The sequence below is a fragment of the Pteropus medius genome, unplaced genomic scaffold (genome assembly GCF_902729225.1).
Source record: "Pteropus medius unplaced genomic scaffold, Ma_sr-lr_union100, whole genome shotgun sequence".
Classification (NCBI taxonomy): Eukaryota; Metazoa; Chordata; class Mammalia; order Chiroptera; family Pteropodidae; genus Pteropus; species Pteropus medius.
Window position 1 is genome coordinate 16,485,730 of NW_024351729.1, and position 19,833 is coordinate 16,505,562.

At 33.2% G+C, this 19,833-nt stretch overlaps 1 protein-coding gene across 1 annotated transcript in view; it reads left to right on the top strand.

Annotated features, from left to right (window-relative positions):
- The window catches only part of CPS1 (carbamoyl-phosphate synthase 1), a 115,781-nt gene that overhangs the window by 53,779 nt on the left and 42,169 nt on the right, over positions 1-19,833 (top strand). The window contains exons 20-21 of the mRNA XM_039844675.1: positions 1,029-1,205; positions 4,539-4,657. Coding sequence (XP_039700609.1) covers positions 1,029-1,205; positions 4,539-4,657 — 296 coding nt within the window. The remainder of the gene's footprint in view (positions 1-1,028; positions 1,206-4,538; positions 4,658-19,833) is intronic.

Sequence of the window (19,833 nt, forward strand, 5' to 3'; positions counted from 1 at the left end):
TTGAGAATGTTCCCTTATTTCTAATTAAATTTGGAGCAGTGTAAAAAGGTTATCCGTTTGGTTTTAGCGATCTTTGAATATGTATCTCTTATCACACAATTGACATGAAGATTTACTTAACTGACATTCGTGGGAATTTGGGTCTATTTGAGGAATCATGGAAGTTTACTGATAGCAGCATTATGACTGTTATTATTTTAAATTGAATACCAAAATTATATAGCAATCTATTATTCCACAGAAAGATTCAAAGACAGCGTTTATGCAATGAAAATAACTGGGTAGGCTTCAAAGTCAATTTAAGTTTAGTTCTGACTTGTAACTTGTCTAAACTAAATCACCGCATGGTTTTTCTAATTGATTAGTGTACAATCATCTGTAAAGATTGTGGGAAGACACATTGAATTTGTCATGGAGAATTTAGTCTTCACCTATGCTCAAATCTGATTCTGTCAGTATTTGTTATTATTCTTGAGATTCTATTAATATTAATGCTTAGCCATAAAGAAAGCTAAACTGTCTTGGATACCGACTGATATCCGTTTAGAAATAGTTCTGTTTTTGTGTGAACGTATGTCTGGTTTTTCTTCATTTGCTTTCTACTCTAAAAGATATCTGCATAAAAGCAAGCTCTTATTAAGGAAAGGTCGATACATTCTGATCATAGATTTCTTATTTTAATACTGTGGTCAGGAACAGGTACAGGTGATTTTCTCATCAGTCTCAGCAAATACAGCTAAAATCTCTAAGTGGTAAAAGACTGACCTAATGTTGAAGACTAATTACATCAAAACAATGGAGAAAAGGAGAGAGGAAGAAAAATAACACCTAAATTTGAGTGGTACTCTTTTGATAGATGTTTTATTCCTAAGTCTTTTCTAAGATGCATTCCTTTTCTAGTTTTGCTTGTGTATATATATATAGTGTGTGTGTGTGTGTGTGTGTTCCAAATGTGTGTGTGTGTGTGTGTGTGTGTGTGTGTGTGTGTACTTTTCCTTTAAATATGAGCTCTTAAATGTGTATTACAGGTCATGGCTATTGGTCGCACCTTTGAGGAAAGCTTCCAGAAGGCTTTACGGATGTGCCACCCATCTATAGATGGTTTCACTTCCCATCTCCCAATGAACAAACAATGGCCATCAAACCTAGATCTCAAAAAAGAGCTGGCTGACCCATCCAGCACCCGCATCTATGCCATTGCCAAGGTAATATGTGACAAGCGGCCCAGAGCTGCTTTTTTTTTCCCCAGAATATAGGAAGCCTGGACTTTAAAGCAAAGCTGAATTATCAAGTGATTTGGATTCAAGGATTTTTGGAAAAATTTTAATTTTCTTCAATAGTATGAAACTGAGGACTTCTATGCATTTCATCAGATTATTTTATTTTATAATTAATGAAAAATTTCCCTGTTTTATTTGACTTTAAGCCTGGACTTATGGACACAATGCAATTTTAAGGGATGATCACATAAACTGTTCCTTCCTTTTAGTATATATAATATCAATACTTTAAGTAGATTTGATATTTGTCATTTCTTATCACTCTCATAACTTGAGTTTTGAAAGTGTGGAATATTGTGTTTTAGAAAGGAAGATGCATTAAAAAATATCCGTATGGTTACCTAAAGACTCTAGAATACTCTATTGCTTCTTTTTCTGTTTTTAAACAACAGACTATAAAAAACTTCCATGATTATTGGCTTTTCTATGTAATTATTTTATTGGTCTTACTTTTAGAACAAAAAAAGCCCCACATTTCTCACTTCTACTCACTAGTTCTCTTTATGCAAATTAAATGCCATATTAATCTCCCTTCATGTTTACTAAGCTTAGAGTTTTGAAGTCTCAGCTTATCTGATTTTATAAAAGGTGACTTGGGCAGCTGGGATCTGTCTGGTCAGAAATCCCTGAATGGCTTTTTGACATTTAAGGAAGCTTAGGCATTAATCCTCTAACAGTGTCAAACCCGTTAGTTTGTCAAACCTGCTACAAAGCCCCACTGACCATTGTGTGTGTGTGTGTGTGTGTGTGTGTGCTCGTGCACACTCACACGTGTGCATGTGGGATGAGTGGATGGAAATATGAATTTTGTCTTTAAAAGGGGAGTTTGTGTAATTTGTCTTTGTCACAACAGAAAAATGCTGTTAGTTATTCCGAACTCACTGGAACTTTTATGTCCATGTATTGTTGAGAGTCCAGTAGAGAGGGGAAGAAAGGCAGGGAACGTTTTCTTCATTCGTAGAATGTATACTCTTTGCCTTTATGGTTTCTAAATGTGAAATATTTACTTCCCATTGAAATCTTGGGAGATGCTAGTATATTTTGATAGATATTTCTCAGTGTTGAATTTCAAGGTAATAGAGAATTAACATTTTTCTGTGGGGGTAGTTAGTGATGAGAAGTTACTCCAGAAAGCCATTTCACCTTCTTTATTGTGCCTACTTCAGTCTTTTGTTTAAAAAGCAATTTATCCCACTTATATGTGTATGTGTATCTCTATTTACATATACTTTTTTTCCAGACAAAGCACAGTAAATGGATTTTTTCCCTTAATTCTAGTTATCATGCTTCTGCTATTTAGAGGCAGATGAAAAAGGGAAGTATTTCCAAACTCCCAGTGAGGCTGTAAAACTCAAGCAAGTCTCTCATTCTTTTCTAACATACTTATAAAGGATGAGGATTCTGAGAATGTGTGGAGATTCTTTCTTGCACAGAGTACCCTATATCTGAGCAAGAAGTACAGGGTCAGAGGTATAAATTATCGTCGGCCAGAATGCCGAGAGAAGGAACTGCTTTCTGTTTGTTAGAGGTCATCATTACTGTTCATTTCCACAGCAACCAAGAGCTTGGTGATTTTGACAAAGCGTGTAAGAACTGTGGAGGGCTGAAGGGGAAAAAGAATGAAGGGAGAGTGTAAATCTTCACTCGCTTTCATGATTCTTGGAAAAGGGCAACTTGCTCGGAGGCCCGATTTTTGCAGCAGTCTTATTTCAGGATGACTAGATCATCATCTCTTTTGGTTTGGGGAGAATACTGGACATTCTTTTTGATTTGGGGAACATTAAAGTCACCTCAGGCTTATGTGGAGTCATTATGAACTTCACTACAGCCGTGCGACATGGCAAAGCTGTAGTGCTTGAAGATGAAGTCCCAAGATGGGTGGGATCTTGCTTCCTGTTTGAGACTGCAGATGTCGCTATGTGTTTCCTCGCAGTGAAATGACTACAGGATTCTAAGTCTTGAGTCAATCGCAGGGTGATTGCTATGTGTGATTGTGTGGAAACTTCCTTTGGTTTATCACAAGTGCACTAACTGCAGGTTCTATCCCCCTCAGAGTTTTGATGACCAACAGCTAATTGTGCTTAAATCACTTGGAAAATAAGAAAGAATATTAAATCCTTGGGAACAGGGAGAATTAAACAAAAGAAACATTGAATAGACTTACGAAGTGAACAGATCATTGAGTATTACCTTTAGATGTCATCATATACTAATCAATGGAATTATGAGCTATGCTCTATCTCAACACATAATTATGGTCTCTTAGATACTAGAAATAAGTAAAAGTTTTAAGAAAATGAAGTTCCCTGGGTTGAAATGTAACAACAGAGTTATTAGTTGCATATATTTCTTAATGAGATATAAAAATATAATGTTCTATTCTAAAATATGTTATTTTGGAATATTATCTCTTCATTATTTTTCATTTGGTATAAATATCTGTGTATGTAAAGTAATAAAGAATAAGAGTAGACATCTTTTGAATATAAAGTTTTGGTTTTGAGAGTTTACCTCTTTTTTCAGTTGCCTTACCTAACCCAGCCTAATGACCCACAGATGTAATTTTACTTTCGAAAAATTGCTAAAGTAAGCTTCAGAAAAAGGCTGAACTGCCTATCAGAACTGAAGTAAATTTACATTATTTTGGAATATATCAGGATTTTGTAAAATGCCTATGCAAAAGTAACTAATTCAAAACAACTTTTGTTTGCAGGCCTCTGTCAGGGTGTATTCTAGAGAAATAACACCAAGTTAGATTTGATCCATATACTCTCACTGGCTAGTTTCTTTGAATGTTAAACAAAGTGAAAAAAGTATGCTATTTGCTAAAGGGTAATTATCCAAAATACAAGTAAAATGATCATTATAAAGATTATAGATTTTCTTACCAATTTGGCTTAATTATAGTTTAAAAAGATTCCTTTTAATTCCAAAGAGATGTCCAAAATTTAGGGTATAATTGGTAACTGGTCATATAAATAGCAAGAGGCAAAGCCTTTTAGGGGGATTTTCTGAGCATTCACCTCTCTGATTAACTCTGGGCACCTCCTCTGTATGCCATTCTGGATATAGTTGACAGCATCTGTAGTTTTATTGGGAGCAACATCAATGATATGATATCAGTTTCATGTTTCATGGCTTGGTCTATAGCCTCAGGCTCTCTGAATAACATGGAGAGGAATGGCTGCTATTTGTTTTCAATCACATAAGACATTTATAAAATATTTGCCAAGAAAGTATGTCTTCTCCTTTTGGCAGGCCCTGGAAGACAACATGTCTCTTGATGAGATTACGAAGCTCACCTCCATTGACAAGTGGTTTTTGTATAAGATGCGTGACATTTTAAACATGGAAAAGACACTGAAAGGGCTCAACAGGTAAGGCAGCCTGGCTCTGCAATTTTCTAGATCCCTTCCGTGCAATTTTCAAATAGTCTTCTTCTTACCATTAAGCATTTGGCCAAAAACTATGCTTCAATGAGGTAAATAGTGCCAAGGTTATAAAATGGTAGCCATAGCCAGAAGAAATGTGGGGTTTTTAGATGTTTACTTACTTATTAAAAGGTATCTATTAATATTTGAACTATCTTCTACCCCCACCCTTGCTATCAAATACAGTGATGTTTTTATTAGGTCTTTGAATTTATGAAAATCAGTGTATATTTGTGAATTCATGTGCTATTTAATTACCAAACATTTTTTGATTTAAATTTGAATAATCAATAAGTAAAATTCATGTTTTCTATACATTTTCTGAGTTTTAAAGACTGTTTTCTCTTAATATCAAGCTTCACATTCTGTATGTTGATGAGCATATATATATATTCCTTTTGCGTTCTACTGATATTTTTAACATTGAGACTTCTAGTTCAGCATACAAATAAGCTACATTCAAGTTTCTGTTAACAGTCTTTACCTCTCACTAATTTACATTTTTATCTCCTTAATGGCCAATTATTTAAAAAATTTTTATTTTATGTTCAGAATATTCTGATAATGTCAGTGCTTTAAAATCTACTTTTTAATTTTTTTGTGGAAAGACTGTTTGTTGGGGCACCTCAGGATTATAAAGTCATGGATAGGTTTTAAAAATGTATTTTTGATAAGAGGAGCATTTATTATTAATTTAAGAAATAATATATAATCCTCTTTAGTATCTCCCTTTTAAGAGAGCTCTGAAATACACTACTATTGGAAAGAACCCTCACACACAAGTATAGGCATATTTTTAAAGAAGAAAAAAATTTTGATGGTGTAAATTGTTCTCAAATGATTTGAGAAAATGTAGAAAAATTAATCGCTAAAAAATGTAGTCGAGGACAGTGGAAGATCTCAAAGCCTTGATTTCTCAACTGTTTAGCAACTTCAATGTATACTTGGGTTGCTGTGTCTACCTCAACAAGACGCATATAAATCAGGCACTGAAAACACTTGCTCTTCTTTTTGAGCAAAATGAGGTTCTTTTTCATCTACCTATTCAACAATTGCCCACAACAAATGCTTGGTTTTGAAAACTGGCAATTTTGATCTTCCTCGTAAGTCATCCTTTCTAGTGATCACATAAAATGAACAGTAGATAGCAAATAAGTTAAGAATCGAGCCTACACATTCATCTTAGAATTTTGCTGACTTGAGATGGTTTGTGACCCAGCAGAACTTCCATGTTGAATTATATATAGTCTGTTCCACTGTTTTCAGTTTTAGAAAACTGATTTCAAATGTCTATGAAACTGCTCCAATTAAACCACATGAGGGTGCTAGAAACATACAGTATGCCAACTGTAGCAGTGGAAGAGACCTGGGGTGAAAAACAGCAGATGTTATTGTGATTTAAATTTCCACTTGATAAACATTCTGATTTTTGGACAAATTCGATGTTTTAATTGAATAGTTTTTCTAACAACCAGAAAGCAGATTGAAATTCTAGCTAAGCAGAAATAACTGTATATTGATAGTGATAAAGGTCCTTGGAGGATTAGAATGAGTTACTGTTACAGGTCATTTATAATATCTTTCTGACTCCTACATCCTGTTGCATTTATTTGCTAATAATTTGACATTTTCAATCTTCATTTTCTTGCATAAGTATATTTGTACATAGAAATATTTTCTATTGTTCATAATTATCTACATTAAACATTTTATATACTTTTAATAAATTATTCTAAAAATTATACTTACAATTATACTTATCTCTTGTTTCAAGAGCTCAACAGATGGTTCGTGGTGTTAGTAAACATAAACCCTGAATTCATTATTATCTGAGTGATATTTTACTGTTTAATTCATTTCTTTTTGGATTGTCCTAGATGCACACATATTGATTTGACGATTGTTATTTAGAGATGTTAAGTAAATAAATAAAAATGGATGACCACTGAAGCTACCATTCACTGGCACATAGGGGTCTGAAGTTAAAAGAATATTGCAGCAAATGGAGTGTGTAGGACTTGACCTTTCTTGCCCTATTTTGATTATCTTCACCCTTAGCATCTTCTGCTTTTATCAATTATGACATTTTCCATTTTTCTCGGTCTCTAAATATCCAGCAAGACTCAGTCATCAAGGCATATATATATATATATATATATATATATATATATATATATATATATATATAGCTCCAACAGTAATGATATCTTTCCATTAACAGTTGGCATTATATGGCAAAATTTTGTATTGCCTGTTTAGAGAAAGGTTAAGAAGATCACTTGTTCTTTTTCATTTGCATTTGTTTATGGTTTACTTTGTTTCAAGACCTCAACTGCTTCAGTGTTGGAAAGTTGGCTCTAGGATAGGCCTAGGAGCTAATTATTTATTTTATGTAATTTGAGAGGACCCCAAAATTCTCTTGGCTCAACATATCTTTGGTGCCGATGTGCCCATGTCGCTTTCCACTTTTCTTATAAGTTCCTGGGAATAAAGGTAATGGGGATCTCAACTAGGAGAAAAGGAGAAATTTAAAGAGAGGATAAAGTATGGAATGCTAGACTGGGTTAAGTTTCACCTGGTTCCTTTTTGTTCACTGGAGGGAGCATAGGCTATGGAGCCAGTCAGATAGATTGCTGTGCAGTCTTACCCACCATGGAATCATGGGCACGTTACCTCACTCATTCCCTAGTCTCATATTCTCCCTGTTAATATCTATTTATAGTTCGTGAAGCCTAAATGATATAAGTGTAAAGGACACTTGGCTCATGATGAGTGCCCAAGAATTTTCCCTCTTTCTCATTGAAAATGAAACTGCTACTTGTTATAATGAAGAGTCTTTTGTGTTTTTACATATATGCATTTAAATACTCATTTTCAGAGTCACAATTTGCATTTGCTTATATATTTTGCAGTGCATCATTTCATAATTTTCTTTATGATGAATTGTCACTTATTTTAATACTACAAAGCAATGATAGCTATTGATGCGAATGCTATTATCGAAAGATCAATAGCACTCCATTAGGCTAATAAACAAAAATCCCTACTTTATAGTTGTTAATCATGCTAAAATTCTTTTAATATTCAATAAACACATTCACTAGCAGAGGATGAGTATATCACTCAAATTGATTGTCAGTCTATTACTTCCATTTACATAGTCACCTCAAATGAAGTTCAGAACTTGGCTCCCAAATTGAATATTCCCATGTATTTAATCTATATGTGAATATCCACAGACTGGAGTGTGGAAAACAAAACAATGATTGTAGCAAGGTCAGCATTAAGAAAATAACTGACGAGTTTTCCATGTCTAAGTAAAAGCGGAAATTACAGTAAGAAGTCCCTTTCCTTGAAGGGTGGAGAAAAACATGTATCATGCCGAGGATGATGATTAAAATCCCAGCCTTCTTCAGGGTGATGTGATAAATTAGATGAGTGTTAGAATAATCCACACCACATCCCAACTCTGAGCTGAGCGCTTGCACCTATAAGAACTCAGTTGGCCATCATAGCAATGGCAACTATCCCGAGACTTCCAGAGCAATAAATATTCTTACTAACTTAGGTGATAACTGCTATTCAGACAGTTTCAGCAAAAAATTTCTCTTTCCCACTTGAATACACTGACTTTCTCTTTTTCCTCTTAAATTGTTTATTGCTGCCCAAGGGCATGCTAGGAGAGTTGACTGTTCTAGGCAGTTCCCCAAATTTATAAGCTGGAGTAGTGACATTAATTGACCTAGAGTGATAATATATTTTACGGTGGATTTCTTTAGGTTTCAGAAAGTTTCTTTTTACTCAGTGTGATGTGAGTTGTATCATGTAGGATTCCAGTGCTTGTTATGTATATGCATGGGAATTTAGATGTTTAATCTATTAACTTCACTTTACCAGATCACTTTGTAAAGAATTTAAGAAAAGTTAAGTCTGTCAGAATTTTCAGTGGTGCTACATTTGCATAAGCCTTATTCATTCCCCACTGAGCTAGCCAAACTTTAGTATGCCTATTTTCCCCATACTTACTTACCCTACCAACACTGACTCTTTCACACATAAATGCTCCTCCCATATAGCATTTTCATCATTACTCACTAGAGGAAAAATATGCTTATTTTCATCTCTTACAAACTACAAAAATCTCGACTATAGTCCTTTCTTCCTTTAGTACATTGACAGATTCAACTTTGGTCATGCAAATAAATCTGGCCTGGAGGCCAGAATTGCAAGTGCTGCAAATCAAATAACTAAATAAAGTAACAAAATGATGTATTTAGAACTCTGTTTACACAGAGACTTGAATTTTGATTCAATCAAATGATTCTGAATGCCATCCAAGCATAAAATAATAATTGCCAAATTTATTGACTACATATGAAACATTGTTCATATTATTTCATTTAATGTTTACTACAACCTAAGGAAGGTAGTAATCACTCTGAAGCACTGAGATATTTAGCAACTTTCTTGATATCACATGCTAATATAAAACAGAATTGAGATCAAACCTGAGCAGGACTCCAGAGCCAAGGATATTTTATATTTACCTTGTGTGATACATGTATGTGTATGTACACACATATATATGTATATACATATACATGACTGTATATACATTTTTGTATATGTGGATGCACACATATATGTTTTGGTATGTGGAAAGACAAATTACATATAACATTTGGAGGAAATAAGACTACATATAATAGACACTTTCAGTATAGTTACAGTAGTCAAAAAAGGAATGATATTCTTATCAACATAGAACCAACACATATAAAGAGTCAACTATAATAGTAATTAGTAGACAAGCCAAATACAAGAACCTCTCAGCTGAACCCCTTTTGCTATATGGAAGGAAGAAATTCAACTATAATAAAGCTTGTTTGTGAGCAGAACCTATTTCAGGACATTACACCCCAAACATTTTTCTTTATATCAAATGGGATTAGCAATTTTAGATTAAAAGGCAATCATGATACTTAAAAAAAAAAAATAGACAAGAAAAAATATGAGACTGCCAGTTGCAGCTCTGAACATCTGCTCATCTTCTGTCTGTAACTCTTTTTAATTTTTTATTTCCTTATTTTGATTTCCTGGTTTATTTAGCTATTTTCGACTGATAATTGCTTCTTCTCTTGCATTTTATTAAATTTGGGCAATTTTTCTGGAATGGCCCATGTTGCTCTTTTTTAGCTGGCTCACTACTATTTATGTTAACAACATTGTGGGTAACTATTTTTTAAAAAATCTGTTATCGTCCATCATAGATGTTCAAAAGCAGGGGAGGTGATTGTGATATAGGTCCTTTTATATAAGTATAAGAAACTAAGATTTTGAATCTGTTTCTCTATTAATTTTTGATATAAACTTAATTTACTACAGATTATTGTATAATTTATCCAAAAAATTGCTTTCTTCCATATTCTGTAGGTTTCGTGTTTCTTAATATTTTAATCCTGATAATATTAATATTCTCTTCCCCCTTCACTGCCACTTACTGCTACATTCAATGTAGTAAAAAAAAAAAAAGTAAGTGCACTTTTGAAGGGCCTAATATTCATACGACTATCACTGTGTTCAATGTGATAAACTGCATCCATTGATGAGTGCTGAAAAATCATAGGTGTGCTTATGGCTTAGGAAAACAATCTAGGGCAAGCCTGGTGAGATATACTTGGGCATTCAAGTGCTAAATTGAGCTCAGTAAAGTTGGCCATTTCTCTACAGCCACAAACTTCTGGCAGATGTAATAATGCAGGTGTCACCTTAGCTAGAACACTCCCTTTGAATGTCCTCTCCTACACATATTAGTTCTATTGACTTTTTATTTAACTTGTTCATGAAGCATGACAAAACCAGAAAGAATGTTTTGTGATTATATTTGATTGAAGATTCCGGGGAGAAAATGTCACCTAAAAGTTGTTAAACTTAGATATAAGACAGAAGGGCCAGTTCTTCACTTTCTAATGATAATTTATACTTCCTCGTAGGAAAAAATTAATAATAAACAACTTTAGCTTTAAAATGTATTAAATATAGAAGTAATATAGGGAAAATATATTTCCTATATATAACATACAATCAACTTTTAATTTTTACAATACTTTGTTATGACATATGTTATTGTTTTCCCCACTCCAGTCTGTGGACATTCTAAAATATACTAAAATGTGGATATTTATTATTTTGAATGTAGAATGGGAATGGAGACGGTTGGACACTTTAGTGAAACCCATTGATTTGATTTGCAGAAAATGGGTTATGTCCTTTGACTTCACTATCAACTCACACTATTATTGTAAATCTCAGTTTCACCCTAGTAAAAAAGAAAAGTACTCTTATTTTACTAGGCAGCTGTGCAGCTAGATGAATATATATTATGTGTGAAGTAATTATCCTAAAGGAAAACAATTTTATCAGTTACTACATGTTATCATTCTATGGTTTTTGTCTTCATATCCTAAACCATTTATCTAATGAAGCTTGCTTCAAGAACACTAAAAATTGGGGCTTACATAAAAAAGTCATTTTCTCTCTATGAAAGAGGAGTATTACGGTGAGAATTTCCATGCCTCTGTGAACTAATGCCAAAAATACATTTTATTTTAAATTTGTTTTTGTGCTGCATTTGATAAGATAGGATATTGTAAGTGATGTCCTAGATTTGATAGGCCTCGATTAACTTTATTGAATCAGCTATAATACAATTTTTTATCAAATGTTTGATGTTCTGAGTATCCTCATTAAATTCATTATTTAAATAGTGTTTTCATAGTTTTGACAAATAATTGTGCATTTTGAATGTATGAGAGAGTACTTGATTCTGCTATGGGCAAGATGAATGTTTTACTTAAAATGTTTCAGAGTGATATTCAGATCATCCATAAAATGAATCTTATATATTTTCTTAGTATTGATTCTTATATGCTCAACTGTTCCAAAAATTTTAAGTTGATTTTAAATAATATATAGCCATAACTTATAATAGTCAAGAATTAATAGATTATTTCTATGTCAGTATCTCTGATCTCAGCATGATGGGTTATTTATTTGATGGCATTTCTCTTTATTAGGAGCTGCTATTAGACAAAATGTTATTTGTTCATGTATTCAGTCATTAATATTTATTGGGTAACTTTTATGTTCTAGACATGGTACTAGATCCAATGCCATTTGTTAATGATAATTGGTAATCATTAACCTGCCTTCAACGAGTTTGTAATCTATTTTTGAGGATTAAATATATATACATAGCTATATATAAGACAGGATGCTGTTAATGGACTCAAGGCTGTGAAAACTTAACGGAGGTTAAAAACAAGCTTTAAGACCTTTGCATATGTTACCTCATATAAATCTCAATTTAAGAGTTCCTAGAAGTTATACAACCCTGTCTCATATTTCATAGATGAAACAATGGCTCATAATGTTTAAGTAAACTTTTCAAGATTTCAGAGGTAGTGCGTGTTCGAGCCAGGATTTGTGTTTAGGACTTTCAGAATAAAAGGACAGTGTTTTTTCCTTCATTATATTTCAATGTCATGAGAGCGAAAGGAAGAGTGAATTTCAAACAAAATAAATAAAATAGGAAGACACTTTCAACAATATTGCATGGTTTAGGTAGAGCGGAATGGGAGAGAATTGGGCAAGTCCTCCAAATTTGATGATGTGGAGGTAGGAGTCGTAGCTAGACTCTAAGGACCAAATGTGCAATGAGAAAGAGGAGGTAGATAAATGGACGAATTCTACTTAGGAAGTGACAAATTGTGTTTGCTCTTCTTTTGTTATACTTCTGCTATGTTTCATAAAAATGAAAGTCTTTCTATAAAGAAATGAAGTCTGTGAACAGAAATTAAGGTGGATATTATCTACCTATTTGCTCAATGTGTGTAGTTGAGCCACACAATTTCATTCATTGTTCTATAATTGTTACATGTATGCTGGTAATATCCTCCAATTAAATTGTAAATCCCATTAGGACAAATTCTAAATACCATAATTACTTAATATACTTTTATTATAAGCTTTTCTTAAGAGCTTCTGCTGATTTGTGTGTATGCAGAATAGAATTCACCATTCTAAAGTACAGTATCGGTTCTGAAACAGATATGACTGGTTTCCAATTCTTTATTTACCATATCTTTTTTTGGAAATTTGCCTTGCATAGAGTAAACAAGAATATTTGTATGATACTCTGCCCATTAAATAAATGAACTATTCTTGGTAGAAAGTGAAAATCAGAATTCCTTTGTCATGACAAAAAAGGTAAATTGAGGTAGCGGAAAATGCATTAAAATTCCTGGCTGCTCAAAGGGACTCACAAAATTATTAATTGAAAAATGTATAGTCCAAGATATAAACTTACTCTGTCATGGAAGACATTGTAAATGAGCATCTCTAGGTTTTCATTTTTGAATGACTATATATCTACTAATTAGCCTGGAAGGCTCTGAATAAACTGTTTTCTAATAGAAGGGGATTTATCTAATTATTTTATATTGCCAAATTGGGATTATATATATCATAAGAATTATGATAGTTATATAGAAATAAAAATCTCTATTGCCTTTTGAGAACAAGCCAAAATATGTGGTTTTGATAAAAAATATTATTCAGGTTTTCAAATTGGAAAGTTTTAGAAAAGTTTTTCTGAGAAATATTCATAAATATTTACAATCGTAGTGAAGTTCTGATTTAATTAACCAGCCAGAAAGTTAAGGCCAAAAATATATACTTATAGTATTTAGAATACAGAGATCTATATTTCTCTGGTGACCTTAAAGTACGTTTCTGTTATAATACAGGTAGAAAATAATCACTATTTTATTTTTGTGGGTGGTGAAACTGAGACACACTGAGATGTGTGTCATACTTCATGTCACATCAGTCAGAGGAAAGCAAGAAATCTAGCCCAGGGCTTCTGCCTTTGGTTCTAGTCATGAACCCTTTTCAAAAGCTTCTTTTTAGAGATATGACTTTTAAATCAGACAGCTGGAGATCAGTTCCTCCTTAGCTGTCAAGTTGTGAGCTGTTTTCCTGCCTGAATTGTTGACCCCACTTGGAGCAGAAACACTGTAAGAAATGTGCCCTTCTCTAGAACTCTTGTGGGAAAAACATGGGGGCCTAGCTGGGTGCAAGCCCCAGTGAGTGACCTTTAAAAGACATAAACAAAATTTTCAAGGATACAGGGAGCTAGGATAATGATTTTCTTTTAAAAATTTGCTATGTTTATATTAAAGACTACATATACATATGCATCCATCCATATATGTATATTTTTTCTTTAAATACAATGCAAATGCTTTAAATGTTAATGTGAGTATGAGTAAAAAACTTCTGGCATGTACAATGGAAATTAAATTTAAGCAAAATAGGTTCTCTGAGCTATAATTACAGAAGCTAATCACTATATCCCAGAATTTCTTCAATTGTTCATTCATACCTGAGATGCCTTTATGGGGTCACAGAGCCTTCACATCTGCCCTTGAAGATGAAGTGCATGAAGTCTATCCTAAAAAGCTTAAAGTGGTGGCCATGCCTCCCCACAGCAGAGTAGTTGCCTGGAGCATATTTTCATCAGAAGATCATTTGTGATTTGCAGGGAGTTCAAAGTGAGGTGTCCCTCATGCTCTCAAGATATGGAGACAGGAATGCTATAGAAGAGAGGGAAGAGACTGAGAAGAGCTGAGGCGTTGGGGCCAAGTTTAGGTGACTTGGCAATTTCGTTTTGCTTAACTTCTCCTTCTTCTGCTGCTTCTCCTCTTGCTCGTCTTTCTCCTCTCCCGTGCCTGCTCTTCCCCTTCTTCCTTGTCTTCTGGCATTTGCATTTATGAAGCACTTATTACCTGCTTGGCATCGTGCTAAATAAACACTTTACACTTTCATCATTTCATCTGATCGATGTTTTTTTTCTCAGCGTAGTTGAAGACTGACTCTAGATTTGCCTATTTAAGGTTGAAACAGGCAGTTAGGCACTATTTATCTATGTAAATATAATAATAATAATACAATGGCCATCACATCAGTGTCATCATGTCTGTGTTGATATCGTACATTCTGCCTCATACTCTACCCTAACCTACCCTACCCTACCATCTACTCTTTAGCTGATGACTAATTTAATTGACTATATTTTGCTCTAGGCGTCTTGAAGAGTGAACAACTCAATTTATTCATGAATGTATAGTCATCAGTATAAAGTATATAAAGTATGTGAGAATTTTTGCTGTCATGGTTATTAATGTGCATTCATGTCTTCTGGAAAACTCTCAGTGATAAAGATTTTTGATTTCTATATAAATAGTAATCCTCAAATTAAGGTAGATTGCGTGTGACATGTTACAAGATTTTAAGTCTAGAATTTTTCTGTATCCTCTTAGAAATGGCTTCTCATTTCCCCCCTTTCTAGAAAAGGCATACAGTTTCTCATTCAAGAACTAGAACTATTTGGTCAAAAATTATTCCTATATATGTTACATGTAATAAGAAAAAAAATCTATGCAGCAGTTAGTGGATAGGCTTCAGTTACGTAATTTATTTTAATAAGAAGTAATGGTTTCTAGAATTCTAAGAAAGATATATATTGAAAGTTATACATTTGTTGCTTGGGACAATATATGTAATAGTTGGAAAACTACTCTGTGGAAACATGACCTACTTTAAACAAAGATGATGGAGGGAGTTTACAATATAGGACAAACAAACTTATTTGTGAAATAACAGATTTTAAAACATCAAAGAATGCTCATTCAATTTGAGATTTTTACAAGGCCTCGTATGATTTTTTTTATATCTGTTGGATTTAAATTCTGTACATATAACAAATCTATATTTATGAGAAAACTCAGGATTTGCTTAGTGACTAGATCTTTTTACTTTTGGGGAAAGATTACATTAGATGGACTTAAAATTATAAATGAATTTATTAATCAGAAATAACAAAAGCAATATTTCATAGTATAAATGTTCCCTTTTGTTTAATCATGTGAAAGCTATTTGATTTGTAGAAGCATTCTTTTTTAAATGTAACAAAACACTTTTTTATACACTAATAGACATGACTTACTACTATAATTAGGTGGTTCCCATTAGTTTTTCATTGTTACCAAATCAAGGGCAGAGAAAGAGAGTCACAGCATTTTTGATTAAGAATCACTGAAAAACAAAATGTGATTCATTAAAGCTCAAAAATTATAGTTAACTTAACCTATATGAGGTTATTTCCCCCAGTATTATTAGTTAGTATTCATAGAATATAATTATCATATTATAATCAATAATATATAGATGGCCTTATCAGGTTGAAAGTAATATTACATTGTTTCTCAATTATTGGGATCACTAAAGATTGGTAAAAAATGAACATAGGATTCAAAAATTAAAAATTGCCTACTTAAAAATATCTATCATATCAATTTTTCAACAAGTTTTCTCCTTTGTTTTGATTTTGTTGTTGTTAATAGTCTTAAAGTGAAATATGATTTTAAATGTGCTGTCCTTTGAAAATCAACATTTGTGTTATTATAGCATTATTGTGATAGTGCTAAGTGGACCCAAATCTTAATAGGAAATTTTCTTGATGGCATACCGTCAAATGAGCATTGGATCTAGATATTGTTTGTCTTAAATATTTTGTCCTATTCTTGAGAGATAAAGTTCAAGGTTTTCTTTAATTCCTCCAAAAGCATCATTGCTTTACAGAACCAAGGCATGGCGCTCTCAGAAATTAAGAGAAAAGAACAGTATTTACTTAATTGCCTGGGTTTTATCGTTTGCTTCTCTAAATGCTACTGCTGCTTTTGAAAAATACCTTTTGCATTTCTCGCAAGGAAAGAGGTAACAACCTGTCTCCTTGAAAGAAAAGATGAGAAGACAAATAACATATCCACTGATTGCACTATTGTGATGGTGGCATGGTCTTGAACCTGTGAAATGCCAAAAATAATCAGTGAAGCCATGTGAAACACATGGGAGAGGCTGGTAAGGGGTCTCGTGGCAGAGAATATATATCTTACTCTCTTCTCTTTTCTTATGAAAGCAGGCGTCATTACTGAGCATCAGGCCTAATATTTTTCTCAGCTTCTGCCTTTTGGGGATTTTTTAAAAAGAAGATAATAATAAAATTGCAAGCCCATCCCATAATTGTAGGCCAAGTGGAGTGCTCATTTTCACATTAGAGCTTGTGCAATCTGGAGGGAAATTTGTTTAGTATTACTTGTGAGTTGGTAGATCAGATAAAAGCCAGTCAAGTGGAAGAGAGGACTGTGTGAAGTACGCCGGCTCCCCTGGTAATTGCAATGCTGCAGGCGTTCCTCCAGTCGGTTAATAGATTTCCCCAGCTCCTCTATGCCAGGTGAAAATTTCCTCATTAAGGGGAATTTATTCCATTTCCTTTTATCATTTATTATTGAAGACTAAGTGTGAGTAGTGGAAGTTTCAGAGACGACAGTGTAGAATTTTAAACAACAACAAAATCTACATTGGAAGTCGAAGAGAGAGAGGAGAAAGACTTATCTTGTTTATAAAACCAGAGAACACACGAGAGATTTCCCCCCCGTAGAAGCTGAGCCATGCTGTCTAACCGTTAGAAGATTATGGCAGAGTGTGTAAAAAGTCTGATTGTCTGCTTTCGAGATGTTTTTTCCCCTCTAAATTTCAGATTGTCATTTTGTGCTGCTAAGTAGAAAGTGAAGATTTTGAAAAGGCAAGCATCACAGCTATTTAGTGTCTGTTTTATTGTTTAGATTCTATTATACAGTGATAAAAGTATAAGCTTTTAAAGAGTTTGCCCTTGAACTCTGAAAGGAAGGAAAGTTGGTAGGGGAAAGAACTTCTAGATATATAGAAGACACGGTTAAAAAAATGTATTCGTGTTCTAAGAAGTAAAGATAAACATAAACATATTAGTACACACAAATACATATTAAATAACAGAAGGATAATTTTTTACTATACGTATTTTAAAACTGTACGCTTTAATGCAATATGCTTCATTCAGCAGATCACATTTTTTGCTTAATATAATGCTCCTTTGATTTACAATATAATATAAATGGAGCATTCCCTATTGAGGTTTCAAAGAGCAGTTTTGAATAACAAATTTGGTTTTTATATTTTTTTTAGTAATTATTCTGTTTTGAGTTTGTTCTAAATTAAGGTTTTCATTTTCCTTTGGGAAAATAGAAATATTATAGCCTTGTCTCTAAAACAAGTTTTTGCCCACCTTGATTTTTAAGAAATCTCATTCTGTTGGAAGTTCTTTTTAGCAGACAAAATGGAAGGCAGCCCGATATGGGCAGATAAAGATGAGGAGCATGTATTTGAATCTCCACATTGTTAAATGAGCTTTATGTTCACTTAAGATTATTCATCTTGTATCTGACTCTGAAGAGGTTTAACCTTATCTGAATCACTGGCCCAAAGCTAATGAATCGTGTCTTCAAACTGTCTCTTCTTTTATTTTATTATAATGGGACTCAAAATAAAATTTTGTATCAGAACAAGTAGAGAATAAAGTCAATTTTCTTCTGTGTGTAATGATATGCCAGACAATCCTGTGTTATGCAGAAGCAGCAGAGAAAGTGAATGAGGGCAATAGAGAGAGGCAACCTGCTCCCTGTCTTGGAGTTAAGGGTGCCTAGCAGAATCATGTGGGAAAGGATCTAAATTGTCTATGTCCTTGTAATTGCCATGTTGAGTCAGAATCAATATCTATTTTCTTAGTAAGGAGGATTGTAAAGTGCTTTGTACTATTTTATGAACATATCTAAAGAGCAGAAATTAATAACCAGAGTGACCATGAATGAAATACAATAGAAGATATGTCACTTTGGACTTCATATGAACACCTACCCAATATTTGCATTCAAGTTAAGATAGGTGAACACAGATATATTCATACGCCATTTTCGTTTAATACACACTAATTTTCAAGATGTTTAAAAATATTATATCATGCTGTTGATCTCATTATTGGAATATCGGGAAAAAGTTAAAGCAGTTTTGGGCTCACCAAGAAAATATCCTGAGAATCAGCTTGTGAGCTTAAAACATGAACTCTGCAGGTCTAGCTTAATGCATCTATTTCAGAACTCTCACCTGTTATGATTGAGGGGGCACCTACAGAGAAATAGTTTTCACCCCCATTCTAAAATTTTATCATTCATGATTCATTATTTTGCATTACAATTTCTCTTCTCAGGCATCCCCTTTAAATATGAAAACTCTCTGGGGCAGATATACTATGGGGAGCAGTAACGATTGAGTTAGTCTTATGACAGATAGTTATTTTTTGCCTCCAGAGTTCAACACAAAATTAATTTACTTTACTTTTTAATGCATAAAGTGAGTTTTATCAATCAGCTTTTTTTTTTTTTTTGATTTGTTTGTAAAAGTCTAATTTTATTTTGTGGATGGAGAAGGAAGACTTTGTATATTTGCTGAAAATGTCTTTTTATGCTCTCTATTGGATTTTTTTGGTAGAAAAGAATAAGAGGAATTATGCATATTTCAGCAATAGAAAAGACCGTGTTGCTGAAAGTGGACAAAACAAAAGCAAGTGTATTTCACCCCTAATAGAAATGTGAGGAATCTAAATGGTTTCTTGTTTGTTTGTTTGTTTAGTACCATTATTTATTATTTTCATTTAAAGCAATATTGGAACCTTTGAAGAATTGACTGATATTCCATGTAGGAAGAAATAAAAATAAATTATTCAAGGCAAAAAAGAAAAAGAAAAAAAAAAAACATGAACCAAGCAGCAAAAGATAAATATATTACTTCTGGTTATCTTTGTACTTGAAGAACTTGCATTTATGCTAGCCTATAGTCAAAATTATAGGCAAGACGGTTCTTTTCAAGGCATATTTCTTCAGAGTGTTTGGACGCTGTTGTTCAGGGTTAGAGTTTAGTCATTGAGGTTAATGTGGTTGTCAATAGAGTAACATAATATAGGTTTAGCCTCAGATAGTTTTTGCAATAATAAAGAAATGTCATTGATATTTACTTACTCTTTGCTTGATTTTTCTTTTACTGCTGTCCCACAATGATGGGAAAATGTTTTAGCAAGTAGCTAGAAAAATCTATAGGTAAGAAGTGGCTCAAGGTTAAATATATAGCAT